Below are 23,556 nucleotides of genomic sequence, written 5' to 3'. Positions count from 1 at the left end.
TGAAACAAAGGTCAGGTTTGAATGACAGTCCACTACCTCACAGTCATTCTTTCTCACACATAAACTGATAACATACTCCTTCAGCACCATCCAAACTCTGGGAAAGTTTGGGCAGATGGTAGGAAGATGACAGAGAAGCTAGTGATGCCGGGCGCCTTCATGTCATGAAGAAGAATAGAGGATGAGTTCCTCTCTGTCTCAACCAGCACATTTCACTCATTTTTTCTGAATCCCACTCTCTCATTTTTGCCTTTTCACTGTCGCCTGCCTCTGTCCCCATCCTGCTTTGTATGTAAGGGAAACAGTTCAGAGATTTTTTTTTTCTCTCTCTGTTTTTGTTCTCTTTTCTTTTCTCTCTCTTTGTCCCTTGCCTAAAAGAAGTGTTTCCAGCTACCCAGGTTGTGTATGATCAGTGTATTGCTTTTGTTTGTGGCATGAAATGCAAAGTAGTGACACTTCTGCCCAATGTTGTGCTTGTGTGGTACATATATACAAGTTGTACAAGTACATATATACACATACACAGTAGTAGCACACAATGGATGAGAAGGACAATATGCATTACTGCAAATATTTATCCTTTCATCTTGAACTCAAATGTCTTCAGCATGTCTTGGTAGAGGTTTAGCTTTTTTTAGTTTGGCATAAATCTCACAGTGTTACAGTCCCATTTGGAAGTATTGGAATGACAAGGCCAATTCTTTTGTTTTTGTTATGCAAGCACTAACAGCATTATGTATGCTAAGATTAAGAAATAATAAATAAGAAATAATTAGATCAATTTGTATAGCACGTTTATTGCACACCTACATAGGAATAATATTAATGAAATGTATCAGTCAACTATGTGTCTCCTTGCCCGTGTTGCTTAACCTTACTGCAGCTTTTGACGCCAGTGATCATACTATTCTAGTTGATTAACTACAAAATGTTGTTTGGAGTTAAGGAAATAGCTTCTTCTGGCTCAGGTATATTTTGACTGAATATTATCAGTTTGTAGATGTAAATAATGATTTCTCTATGCATACAAAGGTTATGTTTGGTGTTTTACAAGGGTCTGTTTTTGGCCCTTTGCTTTTATTTAAATAAATAAATAGCCTTTATTTGTCACATATACATTACTGCACAGTGAAATTCTTTTTTCACATATCCCATCCTTGGAGGTTGGGGTCAGAGCGCAAGGTCAGCCATGATACAGCTCCCCTGGAGCAGAGAGGGTTAAGGGCCTTGCTGAAGAGCCCAACAGTGGCAACTTGGTGGTGCTGGGGCATGAACCACTGTTTTTCCGGTCAACAGAGCCTTAACCACTTAAGCTATCACCTCCCAATAACCAAGCCTGGAAGTACTACAATACCAGGCCGATGCGTGGAGCGGATAGTGTCCTCATATAGAAGACATATCAGATTATATTTATAAACAATTATTTATAAACATGGTAGAAGCTTTCTCTGGTATGCTGATGTTACACAGTTATATGTTTCAGCACAGCCAGATGAGAGACACCAACTAAATATAATTGATCCAGATCCTATTTTGCATTGTTTATAAAATACTACTACTGACCTGTGAAGCACTCAATGGTCTCGCGCATCAGTACCTGAGTGAACTTTTGTTATGAACTGCAACACCTACTATGATCGAAAGGTGCAGGCTATTTGTTTAGTATCTCAAGTAGTAGAGGCTACATGGCAGAGCTTTTTTCACAAAGTCCTGCAGTTACAAAACAGGGTTCCAATTAGTGTTTGGGACTCAGACACAGTCTCAGGGTTGGTCTCAGTCCAGGCTAAAAACACATTTGTTTAGCCAAGCTTTTTATGAATAGTTTTTTATGAATACTTTTCTTAGGCCTGTATTCATAACGATTCAAAGAATCACCTCAGAGATCTCCTAAATTAGCTTTAAATTTTCTAAATTGGAATCCTAGCTTTTAAAGTGATTTAGACCCAATCTCAGAGCAAATCTGAGCAAGAAAAAAAAAACAACTTTTATCTTATTGTGGCTGCAGGAAAATAAAACACAGGTTCCACAAAAATCGGGTGGGGTTCACAATTTATTGTGATTGTTTCATTTGTCTTTAACTGAGCAGGAAATAAAAACTAAAAGGAGAAGAAAACAAACAAATATACCAAAATGCAGTGTCAGAATTCCTTCAGTTTTAAACAATAAATGACACCCATTTAAAATGAAGTAAAATATAAAGTTGTCTTTGTTTCCTTACAATAATTTAAACAAAAATAACAATAATTCCAACAGTAATAAGTCTAATAACAATACTACTACTAATAATAATAATACGGTAAGAAGAAAACACAACATCTTAGAAGTGCTAACAGTTACATTACAATAACACACAAAATACACTTACATTAACAAAATATAGTGAACATTACTCACTTTTCCAGATGTTTCTAACGATGTACACTAATATAATCACTTCTGCGCTACCAGACCTCGTCTGAACGTGTGGTGCATTAACTTAGCCACACTCGCTCATCAACGCAATCCTGCGTCAACATCCAATTCCCTACAGATATAAAGCAACATGTGAGGAAGTGTTCACGTAAACTGAGAACTTTTCAAAGACAATAAAAACTTTATACATAGCGATCTTTACCTGGATGGTGTTAGATTAAACTTAGATTAAAAGAAATCGTGAACACCTGTAGCTTACTCTATAACTTCTTCGATTGTGCATGTGTACCTACACACGGATTATGTCATCCGTGTCATCCAGTCATATTCGTGTCTGCAGCTATGTACATCAGTAATATTTTGAATATTCAGACCCCCTTAAATATCACCTGGTTACATTATAGAGGAGGCAGTGCTGGCTCCATTGCTAGGTATGACACATTCTTTTGAAGACTGAGATTTGTTGTCCAATAAAAATATGACCACTTTTAAATAAGGTCTATTATAAGCCTTCACTTTGTCATTACCTTAAGAAATTTGAGGATAATATAATAGGTCATAAACATAATCTCTACACAATCTAATCTGCTGTATCTTATTAACTCACTGTCATCATTAAATACTGTATGCAACACATTCACATTTAACATGTTTTAATTTCCTAGTGCTCTGTTTTAATGTGCACATGTGATCATTATTCCAGGGTGCTAGTTATTTGTCTCTAATTTTTTGTTCTTTTAAATGGAGCTACATTATTTGGAGTGTAGCAAAACACTGACTCTAAGTAATCAATCACCTAGACAATTCTGTGGGTTCTTTTGATGTAAAAGCTCTAATATAGAAATAATATATACACCGATCATAATGACCATCTGCCTAATATTGTATTTTATCCCTAATGAGCAAGTCTGTGGTGACAGTGGCAAGGAAAAACTCCCTGGGATGATATGAGGAAGAAACCTTGAGAGGAACCAGGTTCAGAAGGGAACCCATCCTCATTTGGGTAACACTAAACAGTAAATAATGTAACTGTAACTGATTAATGTCCTTTCTACAACAGCAATCAATGGCCCATGAGGAACTATTAGGTCATTGTATTTTCTAAGGTCATTATAGACACTAATTCTTTGCTGTCACAAGCTGACAGATGAAATGGCAGATCTGTATCATTCTTGCTAAGACGTACCAAGCCGTGGATTATTGCTACCATAGTTTAGATTTAATGTGTATGACCCTTGCCTGTTTCGTCTACGTTTCACAAGCTTGTTTTGTGGTTTCGGTTTTGTTTTGCCTAGTATTTGATTTTCTGATTTTTGTCTTCGGATTTATGACTTTGCTTGCTGTGTTGGATTTAAATAAACATTTGCAAATGGATTCTACACCTTCTGACTCTGGTGAGTCATTACAGGATACTTTGCCTACGATAAATCCAGCGGACTTACAAGCTGCATTATGGCGTCAAGGAGTTATCATCCACGCTTACCAAGTGGAGGTTGAGACGCTAAAAGCTACCAACCAACTACTACAACAGCAGGCTCAGAACCAGGCCGTGCCTCCCGCTCCCACGCCACCACCATGCAGTGAGTTACCTCACATGGCACTACCTGAAAAGTTTGATGGATCCGCTGACCGCTGTCGTGGGTTTCATGACAACTTTTTCGCTCATCAGCCGGAACTTTATACAACCAGGTGTGCATTTATGCTGTCACTCCTTATGGGGAAAGCACTAGATTGGGCTTCAGCGGTGTGGGATTCGGATCCGCAGGTAAAAACTCCAACGAACTATTTCGCGGGATTAATTCACGAGGTGTTTGAGTATCCAGTGGGAGGAAAAGATATTTCAGTTCAGTTGTTGGAATTACGCCAAGGCTCTGAACCAGCAGCTGAGTATGCCATTAAATTCTGTACCTCACAGCACAATCTGGATGGAACGTGATGGCCCTGCAGGCTGTGTTTCGAGAAGGCCTAAATCCAGCTCTCCAAGCCGAGATGGCCAACAAAGACACTAACATGACACTGTCTCAATACAACTCCACAGCTATCCGTCTGGATAATCTCAGACGCCAGCATCACTCCAACACACGCATCCGCCCTCCGCTTCACCACCACACCCAGCCAGTTTCCCAGCCAGGGAGAGGAGGTTCCTGAGCCCGTGCAACTGGGACGGGACGTGTATCTGAGAAGTAATGCCAGCGCCGTACTCAATACCAGCTATGTTACTACTGTGGACAACCCAGCCACCGAGTCTACCAATGCCCTGAAAAACCAGCCACATCACAGGTGGGAAAGAGTAGCTTTGTTTCTAAAATATCTGTGCCTGCCTTGTTACACTATGCTCACAAGGATTTCCCTGTCTCAGCGTTAATAGATTCTGGAGCTGCTGTTAACTTAATAGACAGCAACCTGGTAGAGGAACAAGGTCTCCCCACTGTCCCATGCACTCCTCCCCTACGTGTGATGACCATCACCGATCAACCCATAGGGGAGGGATTTCTCACATGCCAAAGTAAACAGCTCGATTTATGAATAGGACTATTTCATCATGAGAAACTGGCGTTCTATGTCATTTCCTCTCCAGCTAACCCTATTATCCTAGGTTTCCCATTGCTACAGCAACATGACCCACATGTATCATGGAAAGAGGGGGAACTTAAATGCTGGTCATCTCAATGTATTAGTACCTGTTTCTACAGCACCATTATATGCCCATGTCTCACCACAGCAGTTGAAAGCTCAGGAAATGCTACCTTTGAAAACCTTCCTCGAGAATACCATGACCTTCAAGAGGTATTTAGCAAAGAAAAAAGCGACTAGCCACCCTCTTCACCGTTCCTGGGACTGTGCCATAGACTTACTCCCTAATGTCATGCCACCAAAGAATCGAGTCTACCCACTCTCTCTTCCTGAGAACCAAGCCATGGAGAATTATATTGAGAAAGCTGCTGGATATATAGAGTTTTTCTTTGTTGATGAAAAAGATGGTGCCCTTTGCCCATATATTGACTATCGAGGTTTGAAAGCCAACACTGTACCATATCCATTTATTCTGCTTCTCTTGAGGAACACATAAACCATGTCCGCTCAATCCTCTCCCGCCTTCTTGAACATAACTTATATGTGAAACTTGAAAAGTGTGAATTCCACCGTAAGAACAAATTTTTTTGGATATGTGCTCTCTCAGGAGTGAGTGGAGATGGATCAAACGAAAGTAAAAGCAGTCACCACCTGGCCAGAACCCACGACCATTAAGGAATTACAACACTTCTTAGGTTTTGCAAATTTCTACAGATGTTTCATCCGCAATTACAGCACCATAGCCGGCCCCCTGATGTCAGTACTTTACTTAAGAGTAAACCAAAGAAACTAGCTTGGACAGATCAAGCCAGAGACGCATTCACTAAGCTCAAGCAGAGTTTCACCAAGGCTCTGATACTCTGACACCTCAACTCCAATCTCCCATTTGTAGTGGAGGTTGATGCCTCTAGTTGTGGAATAAGCGCCATTCTGTCCCAACAGCAGGGAGATTTAGGCAAGCCACACCCCTGTGCATACTTTTCAAGAAAACTGACAGCGGCTGAAGCTAACTATGTTGTAGGTAACCATGAGCTATTGTCCATAAAGGCTGCTGGGTTAGGGTTAGCTGGTACGTGTCAAAGTAACATCCAAATGGATGGCAGAACCCAAACTTTCCCAGCAGAACAGTGCCCAAAGCATGACACTGCCTCTGCCGGCTTGCCTTCCTCCCATAGTGCATCCTGGTGCCACGTGTTCCCCTAGTAAGCAACACACACACCCGGCCCTCCACGTGATTTAAAATAAAATATGATTCATCAGACCAGGCCACCTTCTTCCATTGCTCTGTGGTCCAGTTGTTCACATGCTCACATGCCCATTGTTGGCCGTTTCAGTGGTGCAAAGGGGTCAGCATGGGCACCCTGACTGGTCTGCGGCTATGCAGTCCGATATGCAACAAATTGTGATGCACTGTGTATTCTGACACCTTTCTATCAGAACCAGCATTAACTTCTTCAGCAATTTGAGCAACAGTAGCTTGCCTGTTGGATCAGATCACATGGGCCAGCCTTCACTCCCCAAATGCATCAATGAGCCTTGGCCATCCATGACCCTGTCACCAGTTCACCACTGTTCCTTTCTTGGACCACTTTTGATAGACACTGACCACTGCAGACCGGGAACACCCCACAAGAGTTGTAGTTTTGGAGATGATCTAATCCAGTCATCTAGCCATTACAATTTGGCCTTTGTCAAACTTGCACAAATCCTTACGTTTGCCCATTTTTCCTGCTTCTAACACATCAACTTTATGGACAAAATGTTCACTTGCTGCCTAATACATCCCACCCACTAACAGGTGCCATGATGAGGAGATAATCAGTGTTATTCACTTCACCTGTCAGTGGTCATAATGTTATGGCTGATCACTGTATAAAGGTGTTGGCTTATAATAAATATGTATATAAAGGTGCTGGCTTTGCATTCGCAATGATCTAGTTTTATGCTAACTAGGTTACTCAAACAAATTTTCTGAGAGTTTCTAAATTCAGCTCAGGTAACCAACACAGTTTCAAGTTTGTGAAACCTGGGTAACTTCACATTGCAGCTAGCAGAAGGTTGGTTTAGCCAGTCTGCTCCCTGGCTCTGGATTGTCTCAGATTAATTAGGCCTGTTCTGATACTATGTTCTATGCTGCAAGAAATGAGAGCAACACCTTCTGTGTGGGATAGACACTGTTCCGCCATAACAGGCTAGCTTTCTGGTTACCTTAAGAGCCCACATTGCTTTGGAGCACAACCTGGACATCCAGCAGTTCAGTGACCATAACTTGATGCAAGTTACATTGCTATGCTGCATTGGGACATGGCCAGAGCATATTACTGCATCAGACATCACCTTCACTAATTTATACACTTCTGCAATGTTATACCTATGACTGATGAAGGTGTATGTAGCTCTTAGATGAAAAACTAACTTTCCATACATATACTTGCCCAAAACCTTGAGATTACCTGCTATGCCCAGTAGGCATAACTGCTTCTCTCCCAGTATACAACTGTCCAGCAGGTACCTCACTGAGGAGAACAAACCTGTTAGACACACTGAAGCGAAGGGGAGTGGTGCTCCCATGGGCATGCCTTAACATTAGCTTCAGTTTTGCTACTATGTTGCAGAGTGATCACCCATATGCTCCACTCTAATGCCGGAGTTGGGGGTTACTAACTTCTCCTATATGGAATATATCAAGGGAGGTGTTACAGTGAGAAACAGACAAAAAGGAGACAAAAATGTTGAAATGGAAGCCCTTCTTAAGTTATCCAATGCATTTTATGTGAATGATGATTTGTTGAATGATGAAAGGGTAACTGTATGAGCCAGTGAACAATCTGATCTTTTTGGTTAACGAAATCTAGTGATTCATGTCTCTTAGTGGAATTATAATTGCCATCACTACTATACACTGAGACTTTTAGGTTTAACATCAAATATATTTGAGAGTATCAGAAGTTGATAGATTAGTCAGATTAGAAGTTCAGCTTTCTTTTTCTGTATTTTTCTGAAGAATTTTGAATTCCTTCTGATGCAACCATTATTAGGTATATTATCAATTAAGATTAGTGAGAACATTGCAGCCTTGGATCATGAGCTGTTTATTTCTTTCTCCACACTTTGGGCTTTACATCATTTTCATAGAGATTAGTCTTGGTTCATTTTATGTTTTATTCATTCATTCATTGCAAACTTATTTGCGGCTAATTGCATTCCATTACAAATTATACACTGGATTGTAATACCTTCACCATTGCCTTGTGGAAATTGTTTTACTGTACTGTTTTTGTAGCCAGCTAAACTCTTCATCATACTTAATTTCCAAGGAACAGTGCAGTGTGTTGTATTTGGACATTTTAATATGAAGAAGTGAGAAAATACAAAACAGCAAAAAATATAGACTGTTAGAAAATTATGAATAATAAACATACAATTTTAAGCATCCCCAAACATCTCAAGCAATGTTCAACTACACCAGATAAAAATGAATCCACGCCTGACTAGGGCCTTTTGCTACCATTTACAGTGTAGTACTTATCAGTGATGCTAATATGTTAGGAAAGATTACATTATTGTAAACATAAGCAATACTCTTTTTAAATGTACAAGAAATTAAATTAAATTAAATTAAATTAAATTAAATTATACTCACTGACATTGCCACTCAGTAGGCTAGAACAAACTTTATGGAACAGGATTCCAGGCCATGTGCAACCCAGGGGCGAATCTTGGATTTGAAAACATCAGGGGCTGAGCCCAAAACATCAGGGGCTACTTAGGGAGAGGGGGTAAGCGAGAATAACACGTTTTGTAAGAGCATTTTTATGTAATATTGTTTAATAATAAACACAAATAAACACAGACAATATGCAACTGTAGAAAATTTCATTCAATCTTTTTTCTGACTCCTCCCATCATTTCAGAGTCTTGCTACTAAAAAAGGAGTTCATTAAATTCATTACATTTTCTCTCACACAGGTATGCCATGCAATATTATCCCTGTTACAGCTTGAGTGTGAAGCAGTGCCGTGCAGATCCTTTATTATTACTATTATTTTACAATAATCTATATTATCCGTGCACCTATTATTTCATTCCTGATTTATGCTGCCACTACTGTATGAATTATTCTTTGTTTATTTTTTACAGCTTCTCTTCTCTTATTGTACTCTCATCTCTCATTCTCTCATCTGTCTTGCTGCTTGTATCTTGTCTACTTCATGCTCTTGGTGACTTTTCTATCCTATTTCTTTGAGGGTGGAATCATCAGAGAGTATCTCTGAGACTTGATGATGCAAAATGGTCAATTACCATACTAGTAATTATAGTGCTGAGAATTCCTGTTTCTATTGACAGAACAGCCGAATGATGGAGTCTGTTCTGGCCCATTGTTCACCTAAACCATGTCTGTATTTTAATTTAATATTGCATTAGTTGTAAAATAGAAAGTCATGATGTTCAGACTGTAATGTCTTGGTGATTTAACAGTTTATATTTTATTTAGATCTATCTTTAGGCTTATTTAATGTAAGGCTTTTGTCTTGGGTATGGAATAATATTCAAAAGGGTCCTTATGTCAGGGGTTTTCATAATCAAAGACAGTGGGCCTCCTTTTTTAGCCGACTTTTATCAACTGTGTTAACATTAAAAACGAAAAGTTAGGCTATAATCTCAATAATAAGATTGTTGTGTTTTCTGACCGTTTTTATTGCTGTCCCCCTTAAGGGCTGTAAGGTGCTTTAGTCACGTGGTGTGAATGCGGTGCTGTGCAGGCCGATAGGTGTAGGACATTAAAGTGTCATGAGAGCGGTTCTAGAGCATATTCCAGCGCACACTCTCGCGGTATTTTGGGGGGGGGGGGTGCGCGCGCGTGCGGAGAGAGATGTCAGTCAAAAGTCGTGTACAGTAAACGGTAACAGTGCTCAACTAAAATGATCAACATTTCATTAATTCCTCTACACTCCGGTGGCAAAATTCGGGATAAAACATTTGGGGCTAGATTAAAATCGCCCTAGAATAGCCCTAGTGACGCCCCTGGTGCAACCTACTGTACTGATTAGCTACATATGAAAAAAAAACCTACAAACCTGGGCAGGCAGACTGCACCACTGCAAATTGTCAGTAGAGGGGGAAAAACACTTTAAACTTTGACTGACTTATAAGTACATTACGATAACTGTCTGTTGTTTTTCTTCAGAGCTCTTGCAATGTTTCTTTCATCAGTGGCTGTTGTTCCCTTAGAAGTCTGCATCATAGCTGACAACATGGGAAAGCTTCTTTACAGAGGTTGTGTCTGAAGTTCTGTGTGAAAATCATGCAGATTTATCAGCTCGGGTAGGGCATGTGAGGAAGCAAAGCATGTCAGCAAGACCATAAAAAGGGCAACTTCATCAACTTACTCTAGCATTGAGTTGCCAGAGGAGGAACAAGAGACAGGTCATCCCCTTTCTCTTGTCCTCTCAACTCTTCAGTTCCAGAAGCTCACTTTGTGATTTCTCCCAGCCCTAAGGAGGAATTATTATTGTCTTCACTGAACAATCAGTGGTTTTTGTGCTGTTAAAGGCAATTTTGCATGCTTGCTTGGCTGTATTTCTAGCCAAAAGCCTTACCGTGTGGCTTGATTCCTGCTTCTGTTGAGGCAGCGCACTGACTTTGGTCATGGATGTCGCAGGTTAGCAGAAGTTGAACAAGAGGCAGGTGAATCCCTTAATCTCAGCTGACTCTAATGCCTCTGCTTTGGCACTTGGAGCTCACTTTGTGATTTCCGCCGACCTGGATGAGGATATAATGTTGCCTACAATGGACTCTGAGAAGCTTTATGTGGGCAACAAGCAGCAAGCAGCAGTCAAATTGACACTGCATTTTGTGGTGTTCAGAGAGTTCCTGGAGGTGATTATACACACTGTTGCTAAGCTTAGCTCAGGTTAGCATTGTCCACTCTAAGCTAGATGACTGTAACAAACTTCATGCCACCTTCTGCCTCCATGCAGGCGTCTCCTATTTTTCCCAGACCTACACACAGAGGTGTTGAGGTCATAGAATGATCCTTTTTCTGTCTGTTTGTTCTCCTCAACCACTTCTAACTACTCAGGAAGAGACGTTTGCAATTAAAAGAAGAAAGCTTTTCTTTTAAATGGCCAATTTCTCCTAAACGCCTGTCCTTACCTCACTGCAGCGAGGATTTAGGACTATCAACTAGTAGCCATCGGCTACATCGGTTTCATCCATGATGCAGGCATCCTTTCTGGCCTATGCCTCTCTTCCGCCCAGGCAGAGAGGGTACTTGGCTCATGCATTAGTGACCGAAGCTATACCTTTGGGTCTGCTAAACATAAAACAGTTTCAACAGTTTCAGGAGCAGGGTTTTTCACCCCCACAAACACGGTTTTTGGGGACATGCTCGATGACTAGTTGTTAGCCCATCAGTGGTTTATTTCTTTTTTATGACATTCTAAATTACAGTAATACCTTGACTTACGAGTTTAATTCGTTGTGACCGAGCTCGTAACTCAATTTACTCGTATATCAAATCAAATGTCTCCATTAAAATGAATTGAAATGCTATTAATCCGTTCCAGGCCCCAAAAACCACATCAATTTTTTTTTGTTACTTGTTTTTAAATAAGAAAAATGTACTTTATAAATAACAAATAATGTATAAAAAATAATAATACATAATAAAAGAGAATATAAAGAAATAAACTGGTTTTATTAAGTGTATTTACGTTGAAGATAAGACAAAGATCCTAGCGGAGGTGGAGGAGATAGGCAGAGGAGGGTGGCGGAGTTTTTCATTTCGTGCTCTATCGCTTAACATAACTTACTTGCTACACACTTATTGCTAGACAATTAATTGCTAAATTTAACTTTAAACACACTATGCTACTCTATCGCTAAACTTAATTGCTACTTTTTAAAATTTTTTCTACTTTACTTAATCTTCTTCTTCACTGACTTTTGCCTTTTTCGCCACACTTTCCTCACTTTCACTTGCAGGGCGTTTCAATAAAAACCTGTCCAAGGAGGTTTGTTTCTTCCTCCCTTTCAAAATGTTTGGAAAATGAGTGAGGCAAGTGTCGTTACACAGCGCCAATGCACGACCTGGAGAGATAACCACGTGAACTGACCGCTCGCTGGGCTACCTAGTGGCAGGTGGCGTAAGCTCGCTTGCTCGTAACTCAGATCTCGGCTCGTATCTTAAAGCAAAAAAATCGACCGAGCGACGGCTCGTATCTCAGAAAACTCGTACGTTGATTCACTCATAAGTCAAGGTTTCACTGTATTTTATTGGTTATGCCTAGGGTTCCAAGGGAAAAATGGAAAAATTTCCATGGAAACTTCATTTTGGGAATTTTGGAAATAGGGAGGAATTCCCCCTTAAGTGACTGAGGGGGATTGTGTGTGTTTGTGTTTGTGTGTGTGTGTGGAATGGTCTTTTTTAGACAGTTTGTTTTTATCTCACCTAAATGTTTGCTCAGTCAGCGTATTTACAGTATTTTACAACAGTAAAATTTAGTTTTAAATATAAATGTATGTAATATTTATGTAATTTCATGACTACTGTCATGTTTTTAGTACATACAGATATAAATGTCATGAAAGCTGAAATTCTGTTCTCATATCTTTTGATCTCAAAAGTATATAGAAAAAACAAAACAATTGGCCTTGCCTTTTCAATACTATGAGGGGAATGTATGTCTTTTGCAGTCCCCGGAATTCTCAAATATTACTGATTATCTACTGTATAAGTTATCCTGTGCTCACACCTGTAGGGACACAATGCACCAAATTTTAACTTTATGGAAAGGAAAGTTAATTGGTGACTATTTGAGTTTCTTTTTTATGTATCTTTTTTCCTCTGAATTAATATTTTATTTCACATATCCAAAAGATTATCTATAACATTAAAACTACCTGCCTACCTAAGACATTGTGTGCCATCAAAACAGCTCTGACCCACTGAAATGTACTCACACCTGTCTATCTACACAATTTAAAAGAAAACCATTCATTAGAGCATGCCACCTTCTACCATTGCTTGGTGGACCAGTTCTGATGGTCACATGCTCATTGTATGCACTTGGAGGTGGACAGGGGTCGGTCTCTGGTCTGTGGCAAGCTGCGATGCACTGTGTGTTCTGACACATTTCTATTATAGCTCTTCTGTGGTATGAGAACAGACAGGCTAGCCTTTGCTCCCTATGCACATCACTGAGCATTGGGTGCCCATGACCCTGTCACCGGTTCACTGGTTGCCCTTCCACAGACTACTTTTGGTAGGTACTAACCATTATAGACCAGGAATATCCACAAAACCTGCCGTTTTGCTCCAAGACAGTCATCTAGCCAACACAATTTGTCATCTGATACTTAAGCTTACCCATCAATTTCAAGATCTAACTTGCCTACTTGCTGCTTAATATATCCTACCCCTTGATCATTGTGTTTAAATAATCAATTTTATTCACTTCCCCTGTCATTGATTTTAATGTCATGACTGATTAGTGTATTTTCCTACTCACTGTTTCTAAGCCAGTTGGTCCCCCTCTAACAACAATTTCCCCCCAGAATTTTATTTTTATTATGATGTATGATCAAATGTGTATTTTATATGCATTCTTTACATTACATGTGTGGATAAGTTTTTTTCCCCCAAAAGTCCAGAAATCATTTTATAAAAGTAGTATAGTGCTTAATTAGTCATATGTTCTGTAGTTGGTTACAACTTGTAGCCTTAATGTCTACAATTACAATGACCAGATCTAAATATTAATCTTTAACCTCCTTTTGTCTCATTAAGCATATAAATAATGACCATATCCATGGTGAGAAGAAGGAGTTTGTGTGTCGATGGGAAGAATGCTCTAGAGAACAGAAGCCCTTCAAAGCCCAGTACATGCTGGTGGTACATATGCGCAGGCACACAGGCGAGAAACCACACAAGTGCACGGTGAGAAACTATATTGACCAGCATATGCTTCTCTTAAAAGGGATTCCTTAAAAGAGCATTTAGGAAAATGTATGTTTTGTAACAGTAATCATTTGTCTGTGACTGTAACAACTTTTCTGTTATTATGCTGTTATTATTATTAGTTTGAAGGCTGTTCCAAGGCCTACTCTAGACTTGAGAACTTGAAGACACACTTGCGCTCTCACACAGGAGAGAAACCTTATGTATGTGAGCATGAGGGCTGCAACAAGGCCTTCTCGAATGCATCAGACCGTGCCAAACATCAGAATCGGACCCACTCCAATGAGGTATATACACACAAATAAAATAACACATTTTGCAAATGGTATTTTTATATTTTAAACCCCAGTTTACTAATTCATAACATTACAAAACATACAAGTTGCATAGTTAGGTGTCCTAGTAAATGTTAAATGTGTCCTAAAACCTGTATCTGCAAAATATAGGAGCTCTTGATTGGTCTTTTTTTTTCCTGCAATTTCAATTCATCAAGAAAGTTTGCTTCCATGTTTCTCAGAAACCCTATGTATGCAAGATACCTGGCTGCACCAAACGCTACACTGACCCCAGCTCTCTGCGCAAACATGTAAAAACTGTTCATGGTCCTGAAGCCCATGTCACTAAGAAACAACGTGGAGATGTTTATCCTCGCCCCCCGGCTCATCCCCGTGAACCTGGAGCCAATGGACAAGGCCGGTTGTCAAAATTGCAGCACTCCTTAGAAGCTTTTCCTGACCAAAAGGAGTATAGCAATGCTACCTCAAAACAAAATGACTGTCTGCCAGTCAAGTCAATCAAGACAGAGAAGCCCATGGTGAGCACCTTTTCACATTCAGGTCACTTCATAAGGTTTATATTGTGAACTACAATAATATAGTCTTATTTCTGAAATAAAATAAAGTAACCTGGCATTAATAAGTTTTTTTAATTCAGATATGATATTGTGTTTGACATATTACTTTTTCATACTTCTCTGCTTACTCTCATAACTCTTCACTTATTTACATCTATTCCAACTTTGCTCTGCATGGCATGTATAATAACTGAATATCTTTTTCACCCAATGCTTCATGCTTTTCTTGCCCTCTTTCTAAGGACAGTGGGTGATCAGGTGAGATTTGGTGAATGATCAACATTAATATCTTTGTGAATTAGAGCTCTATTATTCCTGACATAAATCATATTGTCCTCACAATTTAGAGGTCATCAGGTTTAACAAAAAATGTTTTACCCATCTCTGTGTGGTGTCATTGTACAGTTCAGCATTAAAACCTTTAGAAGACAAGTCACCAGAATTAATTACTCTTACTAAATGTATACCATTCATGTTACTTTCTGTAAGTCAGAGGTAAAGCAGTTTGTTGACTGCTAACAGGATTTGTTTTTTTATGTTTCTTTTTCCCTTGTATTTATTCTATTTCACTGCTTTTGGGCCAGTCAGTGGAAATTGCACTGCAATTTATTTTATTATATATTTCTTTTTTTTATTATTTTATTTTATAATCTAATGTATGATCAAAAAGTTTTATATACATTCAATAGATTCTGCAAATATTATTACTAAATATTGAAGAAATAATATGACACTCTTGATGCTACTAGTAAAACCATGGCAAATGCCAGTAATCTAAAGCAACTAGCTCAGAGTGAACTGAATTTAACAAAACATAAAAACCATGACTGATGTGTATGTCAGACCTAACCAAATGAAAAAAAGGTTAGTGTTTTTATCCATTCCATGTGCCATGTCAAATGCCTTTCATCATTGTATTTTAATCCAGTTTTCATGGATTGCTTCATATTTCATTAGAAGATCTCATATTTTAACATGGTTTATCTGTTGCATGTGCTTGCCAAATTAAATGTATTCATGTATCTCTTGTCTTTCAGACGTCTCAGCCAAGCCCTGGCGGTCAGTCTCCATGCAGCAGTGACCAGTCCCCCACCAACTCCCATTTCAGCCATGGAGTCCAACCTACTGTGAGTGCTATTGGCCTTATGGGGGAGAAGGTGGTAGAGGACCAGGAGTTTGAACAGGTGGATGAAGAGAAGGACAATGAGGGAGAAGAGGAGGATTCCCCCATCATGGTCTCTACTGTATCCACTGCTACAGCCACAGCAGCTACTCTAGCCATACAGCCCCGCAGAAGTCTAGGGCAGCCCTTGCGCTGGATGGAACAGGTTAAGATGGATAGGCTAAGGCAGGTGAATGGAGGGACATCAAGGCTGGGACATCTGTCACTCACAGCACCCTCTAAAGTCCACAGTCCTCCCTCCCTCACAGGAAAAGGTAAGACTTTTCTCAGTTCACAGTGAATATATTTTTTCCAATATAGACTAATATCTTCAGTTCTTTATTCAAGTCATGTCAGATTAAAATAATCATGGAATGAGGGAGAAAGAAAAATAGTCTAGTCTGTAAACTCTCTCCTGTGAACTCTTTACAGTACACTTTGTTTTTATGGTATATTTGTAAATAAGACACAGCCAAGATCTTTGGTAAGTGTAGTAGTGAGTAATGCTGACAATAGCTACTTTTCTTTACTTAGCTATGTTTCTCTGTGAACTCTAGGCTTATATACACTTAAAAGTACTTGTGGGGATACACCAGTGCCTCAGCCTCCATTAGATCCCGAGCCATCCAGCACAGAGCTGACAATGCTGAGCCTCCTACGTGATCGCTGTAACAGCAGTGGCAGTGCCACCAGCTCAGCCTACCTAAGTATCTCTCCCTGCTCCTCAAGCCGCCGCTCCAGCCAAGCCTCACAGTCTGAGCACAGCCAGCAGAGACAGCTGCACAATTTCAGTGCTACTGACTCCTATGACCCCATCTCCACTGATGCCTCACGTCGCTCCAGTGAGGCTAGCCAATGTGGTGGAGGTGGTTCTTGTGGGGTAGTCATTGGAGGAAACTGGGGAGATGAAAGTGGAGGTGTGGGAGGAGGTGGGATGGGATCAAGAGGTATGTTGAACATAACACCAGCACAGCACTATCATCTCAAAGCCACATATGCAGCTGCAATTGGTGGACCTTCTCCAACACCTTTGTCTAACATGAAACAATTGAGCTATAAAATTCAAACAACTAAGGCCAGGGATGTAAAAGGCACAAACCAGCTCATATTGCCATCACTGTTCAGACCACGTTGCAGTAGTGATGTAAGTTCTCATGGACAAAGCAGTCACATTAGTCAGAGAGGACTGTATCCATGGGAAAACCCAAGCAAAAGTAACAGAAGAACAAGTGACCCTCTAAGGCCGAGAGAACAAAATATATATGGAAGTCCTCAGATACAGCGTTTTGGTAGCCAGAATAACATGGGTCAATTACCCCCTCTGGTTGGAAATGATATTCCAGGAGGGGTTGGTAAAAGTACAACCCACCAAAACTACACCAACTTAGAGGACAATATACAGAGTGGTCAGCTCTCCCCTTTCCCTCTTAGCATTGTGGAACAATCAGCACAATCAGCTTTAACCATGAAACATGATGAGGCTCTTTTATTTAGGGACGGTGACATTCTTTCCGAGGATAATGGAGCTCCCAGCAGTCAGCAAAATTGTATAAATTCCCAATTTCACAGAAGTTATTTTAGCAAGGAGGTGCAGAACATCCAGAAACATTTAAAGCAACATGGGGCACAAGAAGCACAAAGTCCAAAGAAAGAGAGACTGCCAATCCAGTGGAATGAGGTAAGCTCAGGAAGTCCTAATTTTTTACCCCCTCAGGAACCGTGGAGGTGTCAGTGGTGGGCAAAACAAATGAATGCAGAAGGCCTTCCACTTAGTCACTTTGAAAATATGATACAACAGCAGCTCCCTTCATACTTTACAGACAAGAAACACCTTAATCAGAGGAGTAATGTTAACCAAAAAAAAGAAGTGAACAATGGGCACAGTTACCCAAATCAACATAGGCAAGAATCAAATTCAAGCCAAACAATATCTTGCAAAATGAGCCAGGGTGTATCAGTGGATACTACGCAATGGAACTGCAATGGCAAAAATAACAACTCAAACACATTTAACTTTGGTCAGCAAAACTGTCAAAATGCCCTGGACCCTATCCAGCCAAGTAGCCCTCATCAAGCTAGTCAGTCAGAAACTCAACAGCTTCAACAGAACCCTGAAATTCCATATCAAACAAGTGGAAACTCACTCCAGCAAGGAACAATAAAGTCCAGTTTATCTCATGCCTTTGTGGTCCCTCTACAACCCCAGTGTGCAATGTCTAGCCAGTCTGTGGATCAATACCCCTCTCAAACACAGCAATATTCCAACCAACAGATCACCAGTAGTCACAATACACAGGCCTGCCAAAGATTTAAAAAAGTTAATATCACTAACTGTTCATTTGCCAACCACGTGTCAGGACTAAAACTAGAAATAGAAGACCTGCTTCAATCCAACTTATGCTCTTCCATGCAGCAACAGGAAGTGTACGAGCAGTGCTTTGACTCAGCAAAGTCTTCAACCTTCAGAGCTCAGCACTGCCAAATGGAGTCATTTAAAATCGAGACTGGGGTATCATGTAGACCCTTGGATGATCTTCTGTCCCCTGGGGCTGATCAGGTGACCAGCACAATAGAAAGCAACCCAGATCGCAGTGTTCAGGATAATGTTGACCTACATTTTTCCTCCATGGATGATAATTTTGACCAAGGCAGTTCTGTTTCTGATGTAATCAGTCGTAGTGTTCTTCATAGTTTATCACAGACTTTTTCTTGGCTTACAACTCCACACCTCTCAGCTGTACCTCATAGTTTGCCTCCTGGTACAACCAACATGGCCATTGGAGACATGAGCTCCCATCTGACTACCCTTGCAGAAGAGAACAAGTTTCTTGCAATTATGCAGTAGGTTTTATAATCCTCCAATAGAATAGGGAAAACAATAATATACTGAAGTAATTTAAAAATCTGGATGAGGAGCAGAAATCTTTGATTTACATTTGTCAGTGTAGGGGGAGTTAACTATAGTATATCTGCTATTTGTATATGCATTAGTCCACTCGCCTTACTCACCTTACACACACACACACACACAAACATATATATATATATATATATTATATTATATTATATTATATATTATATTATATATATATACACACACTACCAGTCAAAAGTTCTCAATAATGTCCTTTGAACAGTTGATATTGAGATGTCTGCTACTTATGCTCTGTAAAGCCTTCATAACGGCTCTAATCTGAGGTGCTGTTAATTGGTGATTTCTGAGGCTGGTAACTCTAAATGAACTTCTCCTCTGCAGCAGAGGTAAGTTTTGGTTTTGCTTTACTGGGATGGTCTTCATGTGAGCCAGTTTCATCATGGTGCTTGATGGGTTTTGCACTTGACAATACTGTTCTTGCAAGAACTATTCCAGAACACCTGACCTTCGTGTCTTAAAATAACAACTGACTGTTGTTTTTTGTCATTACATATGGATTACTTAAGTCCATGTGTTATTTCATAGTTTTGAAATCTCCAGTATTGTTCTAGACAAAAAACACTGAATTAAAAGGCGTGTCCAAACTTTTGACTGGTAGTGTGTGTGTATGTATATATATATATATATATATATATATATATATATATATATATATATATATATATATATATATATATATAGGCATTCTGTTTGTGGAGTATTTGAATATAGAAAATTTAAGGTGATTTGGTGACAACAGCATCATTCCCCCCTCTACAGTCTTCAATTCAATTCAATTTCATTTGTACAGTGTTTAAAGCATTAGCTCTTTCACAAAGCAGCTTTACAGAAATATCTAAATTCTGGATATTAATTTTACATTTATAAATTTGTCATTCAATATTCTGTGTATTACTGTTGTTTTGGATATTGATCTAAAACTTTCACTGACATGCATGTTATTTCTTTCAAATCTAAACAATGACTTTTTTTGCAAGTATAAAGTCTCGCATTTACTAAAGATATCCTTGCTATTTTCATCAGGTAGAGACAAGAGAAGTGTTCCATTTAAGAGGACTTAGTGTTGAAATTTCCTATGTTAACATTTTAATTATGTTGTATGTCTTGCAATGGAAGTATTGAAATCATTTTCCTGGTCTTGTATTGTGCTTGACATATTTTTCAGACATGGCTACACATATGAGGGGCTATTTTATTACACAAGTGCTGATCAGAGCCTCACATTTTAAATTATACTGCTTAATTTACCATGATTGATACATGTATATAAAATTTCCATATTTTTTACACCTTGCATACTGTGGCCTAATTACTGGTGCTTACATGCTGTGTGTATTATAAAAAGAAAAAGAGGTTATAATTTTTTCTTAACATGGTGCATTTTAATATGTCAGACTAAATGTTCCAATAAAATATTATTATTATTATTATTATTATTATTATTATTATTATTATTATTATTAACTCATTTTATGTTTTACTAAATATCTCAGTCATTTTGTATTTTCTTTTAAAATGCAAGTTGTTTATTCACAATGTGGACATAATTTGCAAAATTTCTTAGCAGTATTAAAAACCTCCATTTATGTGTACCTGCATATAAACAGTTTTATATGTAATGCTGTAGGAAATGAGTACTGTTTCATGTTGTTGATGTTGTTATTGTTGATGTTGTGAAAGTTGTTGTTGTGTTGTGTTTTCAAAGTTATATATCCTGAGGAAAGGAATATGGGGGGGGCAGTTGGCCTAGGAGGTCTATGCCTGATTAGTGCCTACCGATATTAAAAGGAACACTGCCAGTCTTTTATAAGGTATTATTATGTGTAGGGTATGTGTAGAATTCACCAAGAGACCCACAGTTTCACACACAACTTGACACCACAAACGTTTCTGGCATAGCCAATGTGTTAGGTGTAACATCAAACACATTTTAGCACATTTCTCACCATTTTATACTTGTGAATACATTATTCATTTGTATACTATATGTTTAGATGGCATTGTTTGCAAGATGAGCATACATACCAAGCAGGAATTCCTTACCCTATCTTTAAACCTAAGCAAAGGGAAACTAGGGTGTATGGCATGATGGTGCATAGGACCACCAGATGGGAATCAAAATCTAAATAATTTTTTGTAACAAACCACAACAAATGTTTATAAAACTTTAATAAAAAATGTGCATGGCATATATGAACATTCTGACTTTTTTATGAGCTGTGATTAACATGCAACTGCAGGTGGAGGAGGATGACTAATGATGTAATTTTACACATCCACCTGCTGGTTATGTTAAATTCAATTTATTATAACAGATACTTTGTTGGTATAAGTAAATGTTCTATGTTTCCCCAATTTTTCTAATTTGTTGGTTCTTATATCCAGTTTAAAATTAAGAAGAAAAAGTGATTTTATGTTTACCATGCTTGTCTGTAAAATGAATCTAATTTGTGTGACTATGACATGTGACTGTGTCACTTCCAGCTTCAGTTACTTCTGGTTTCCTGCAAATGAGGCAGGCATGTAGTGCATGCTCTGAAATTAACCCACTTGTGAAGTGATCCAGTGTGAAGCATCATAGAGGCAATACCGTATGTTCTTTTTGTGTTAAGCATGGTAAAGTTCAAAATGATGTTTGTTAAGTTAAAAAGTGATTTATTTACAAATGTGTACAAAATAATAGAAACATTAGCAGCCATTAGTAACTGCTACCTACACTGTAACATTAGTAACTGCTACCTACACTGTAAAAATGTAACGTTAAAAACTATGTAAATGTAATATATAAGAAGACAGACAATGAATATTTTTGTATTGTTTATCTACAGTTTTTACCTGTATGTTAATGAGAAAGAGTGACCGTAAATGGCCTTCTTCATTGGCTATGTTGTAACTTAGTGTTTAGTCAGAGTTTCGACAAACTGCACGAGAGCACTACAGAGTCAACGCAACATGTTTCCAAGAGGTCAAGATGGCTACAAGCATCAAGTTGTCTGCATCCAGTGCTAGGATCATCAAATTGACACCATTATCGGAGAGTATGGCACATCCCAGGGCTAAAGCAGAATCTGCCAAGGTGAAAAAATCATATGCTAACTAAGAGGCTAAACTGAAAATGGAAAAAGCTGCCAGAGAGGCAGAAAGAATTACAAGAGAGGCTTCAAATCAGTTTGAAACAGTAAGAATGGACACAGAGTTGGTGCTGGCATGGCAGCATGAAGCTGATGTAGCAATGGTGGAGGCACAAGTGCTGGAGGATGTTGATGCAAAGCATGTTGTAGATGAAGAAGGAAAGTCAAAGTTAAGTGCACTAGTGAATATGTTCAAGTGACCTTTCAAATTGACCTCCAGAATTTTTCTCACTCCCAACTCTAATCTATCGCTTCCCCCCACCATGCCGAATCACATGACAGCTTTGTAATATGGCATCCACCTGTGAGGGATATATTACAATTACAGTTGTTTAATAATAAGCCAAAGCTTGAAAACCTGACAGTATGCACTTGCTTGCACCAAATTTGCCTGATTCAACTAAAGTTGACATGAAGTCTGAAGTCAGAGGAACAAATCCCACCATAAACATACATGACCAGTCATATGCTCCCCAGTATATAACTACAGGTATCAGACCTACACCAACTCTGGCACAATATGACCTAGTCATTTCAGGACTGTACCAATTTGATGATAAGTCTGAGAATTATTGTGCATGGTATTCCTCACTTACCAACGCAATTAGCAAAGTTTGACTTATAGCAACTGAAGAACTGGATCACAAGACTGGGAAAGGAATCTGGTGAACAAGTGAAAAGCATATGCTTAGTGCATGTATGGACAAGGACTATTCTAAATTATGTGAACTGGGGAATTTGCTCACAAAGGATTAAGGTGCCAAAGAATATGGTTACCTCACTGGCCTATCATATCTGGAAACTTTACGTGGAATTCTACTGATCATACAGAAGCTTCCATTTTGGCTTCAGGAAAGTGGGTGTATTCTGTAACAGGATACATTAACCATGGTCGCTTCCTTCCGTTTGAGTATTTTAGTAAGTTTTGTGTGACATGTGGCAAAGAGGCATAACAACCCTAGTTTTATGCATGAAGTCTGCACCACAACACTTACAAAACCAGCCATCCATCTCAGTGAACAAAACCAATGTTTCTATAACTAATGGTCAGTGGAACTGCTCATGCTTAAATATCTGCCTTGCAAGGATAAACCTTGAGGGTTCTAAGGACATGGCCATCAAAACCTATGTAATTCTGGATGACTAGACTGCTCATTAGTCAGACCAGAGTTCTCCATGCTGTTCAATGTGGAGAACAAACCATTGACTTACAACCTTAGAACTTGCATAGGCATCGTCAAAACTTCTGGCAGGAAGACAGGTTATCATCTCTCTCCCACCACTCATTGAATGCCATGAGATCCTGAGCAATAGGTCTGAGATTGAGACTCCAAACCCAGTTCTGCACCAGCCTCATCTTGCCAAAAACATCTCAGAACTTCTGGACCCACAAGCAGAAATACTCCTGCTACTTGGAAGAGATGTTCTTAGGGTACACAAAGTTAAGCAACTGAACAACAGACCACTTTGCCCAACTCCCTCTTTGCCCAATGTCTAGACCTGGGCTGGGTATTAATCAGACAGGTG

At 39.1% G+C, this 23,556-nt stretch overlaps 1 protein-coding gene across 4 annotated transcripts in view; it reads left to right on the top strand.

Moving 5' to 3' along the window:
* Positions 1 to 20,294, top strand: part of gli3 (GLI family zinc finger 3) — a 145,276-nt gene extending 124,982 nt beyond the window's left edge. For all 4 annotated transcript variants that reach the window (XM_058376353.1, XM_058376352.1, XM_058376354.1 and 1 more), the window contains 5 exons: positions 13,778 to 13,927; positions 14,071 to 14,235; positions 14,466 to 14,762; positions 15,839 to 16,238; positions 16,521 to 20,294. In XM_058376353.1, the coding sequence (XP_058232336.1) occupies positions 13,778 to 13,927; positions 14,071 to 14,235; positions 14,466 to 14,762; positions 15,839 to 16,238; positions 16,521 to 18,808 (3,300 nt within the window). In that variant the 3' untranslated portion in view covers positions 18,809 to 20,294. The remainder of the gene's footprint in view (positions 1 to 13,777; positions 13,928 to 14,070; positions 14,236 to 14,465; positions 14,763 to 15,838; positions 16,239 to 16,520) is intronic.
* Positions 20,295 to 23,556: the final 3,262 nt, after the last annotated feature.

The sequence above is a fragment of the Hemibagrus wyckioides genome, linkage group LG23 (genome assembly GCF_019097595.1).
Source record: "Hemibagrus wyckioides isolate EC202008001 linkage group LG23, SWU_Hwy_1.0, whole genome shotgun sequence".
NCBI classification, from domain to species: Eukaryota; Metazoa; Chordata; class Actinopteri; order Siluriformes; family Bagridae; genus Hemibagrus; species Hemibagrus wyckioides.
The sequence above is the reverse complement of the archived record's forward strand: the minus strand, read 5'-3'. Positions and strand labels throughout refer to the sequence as shown.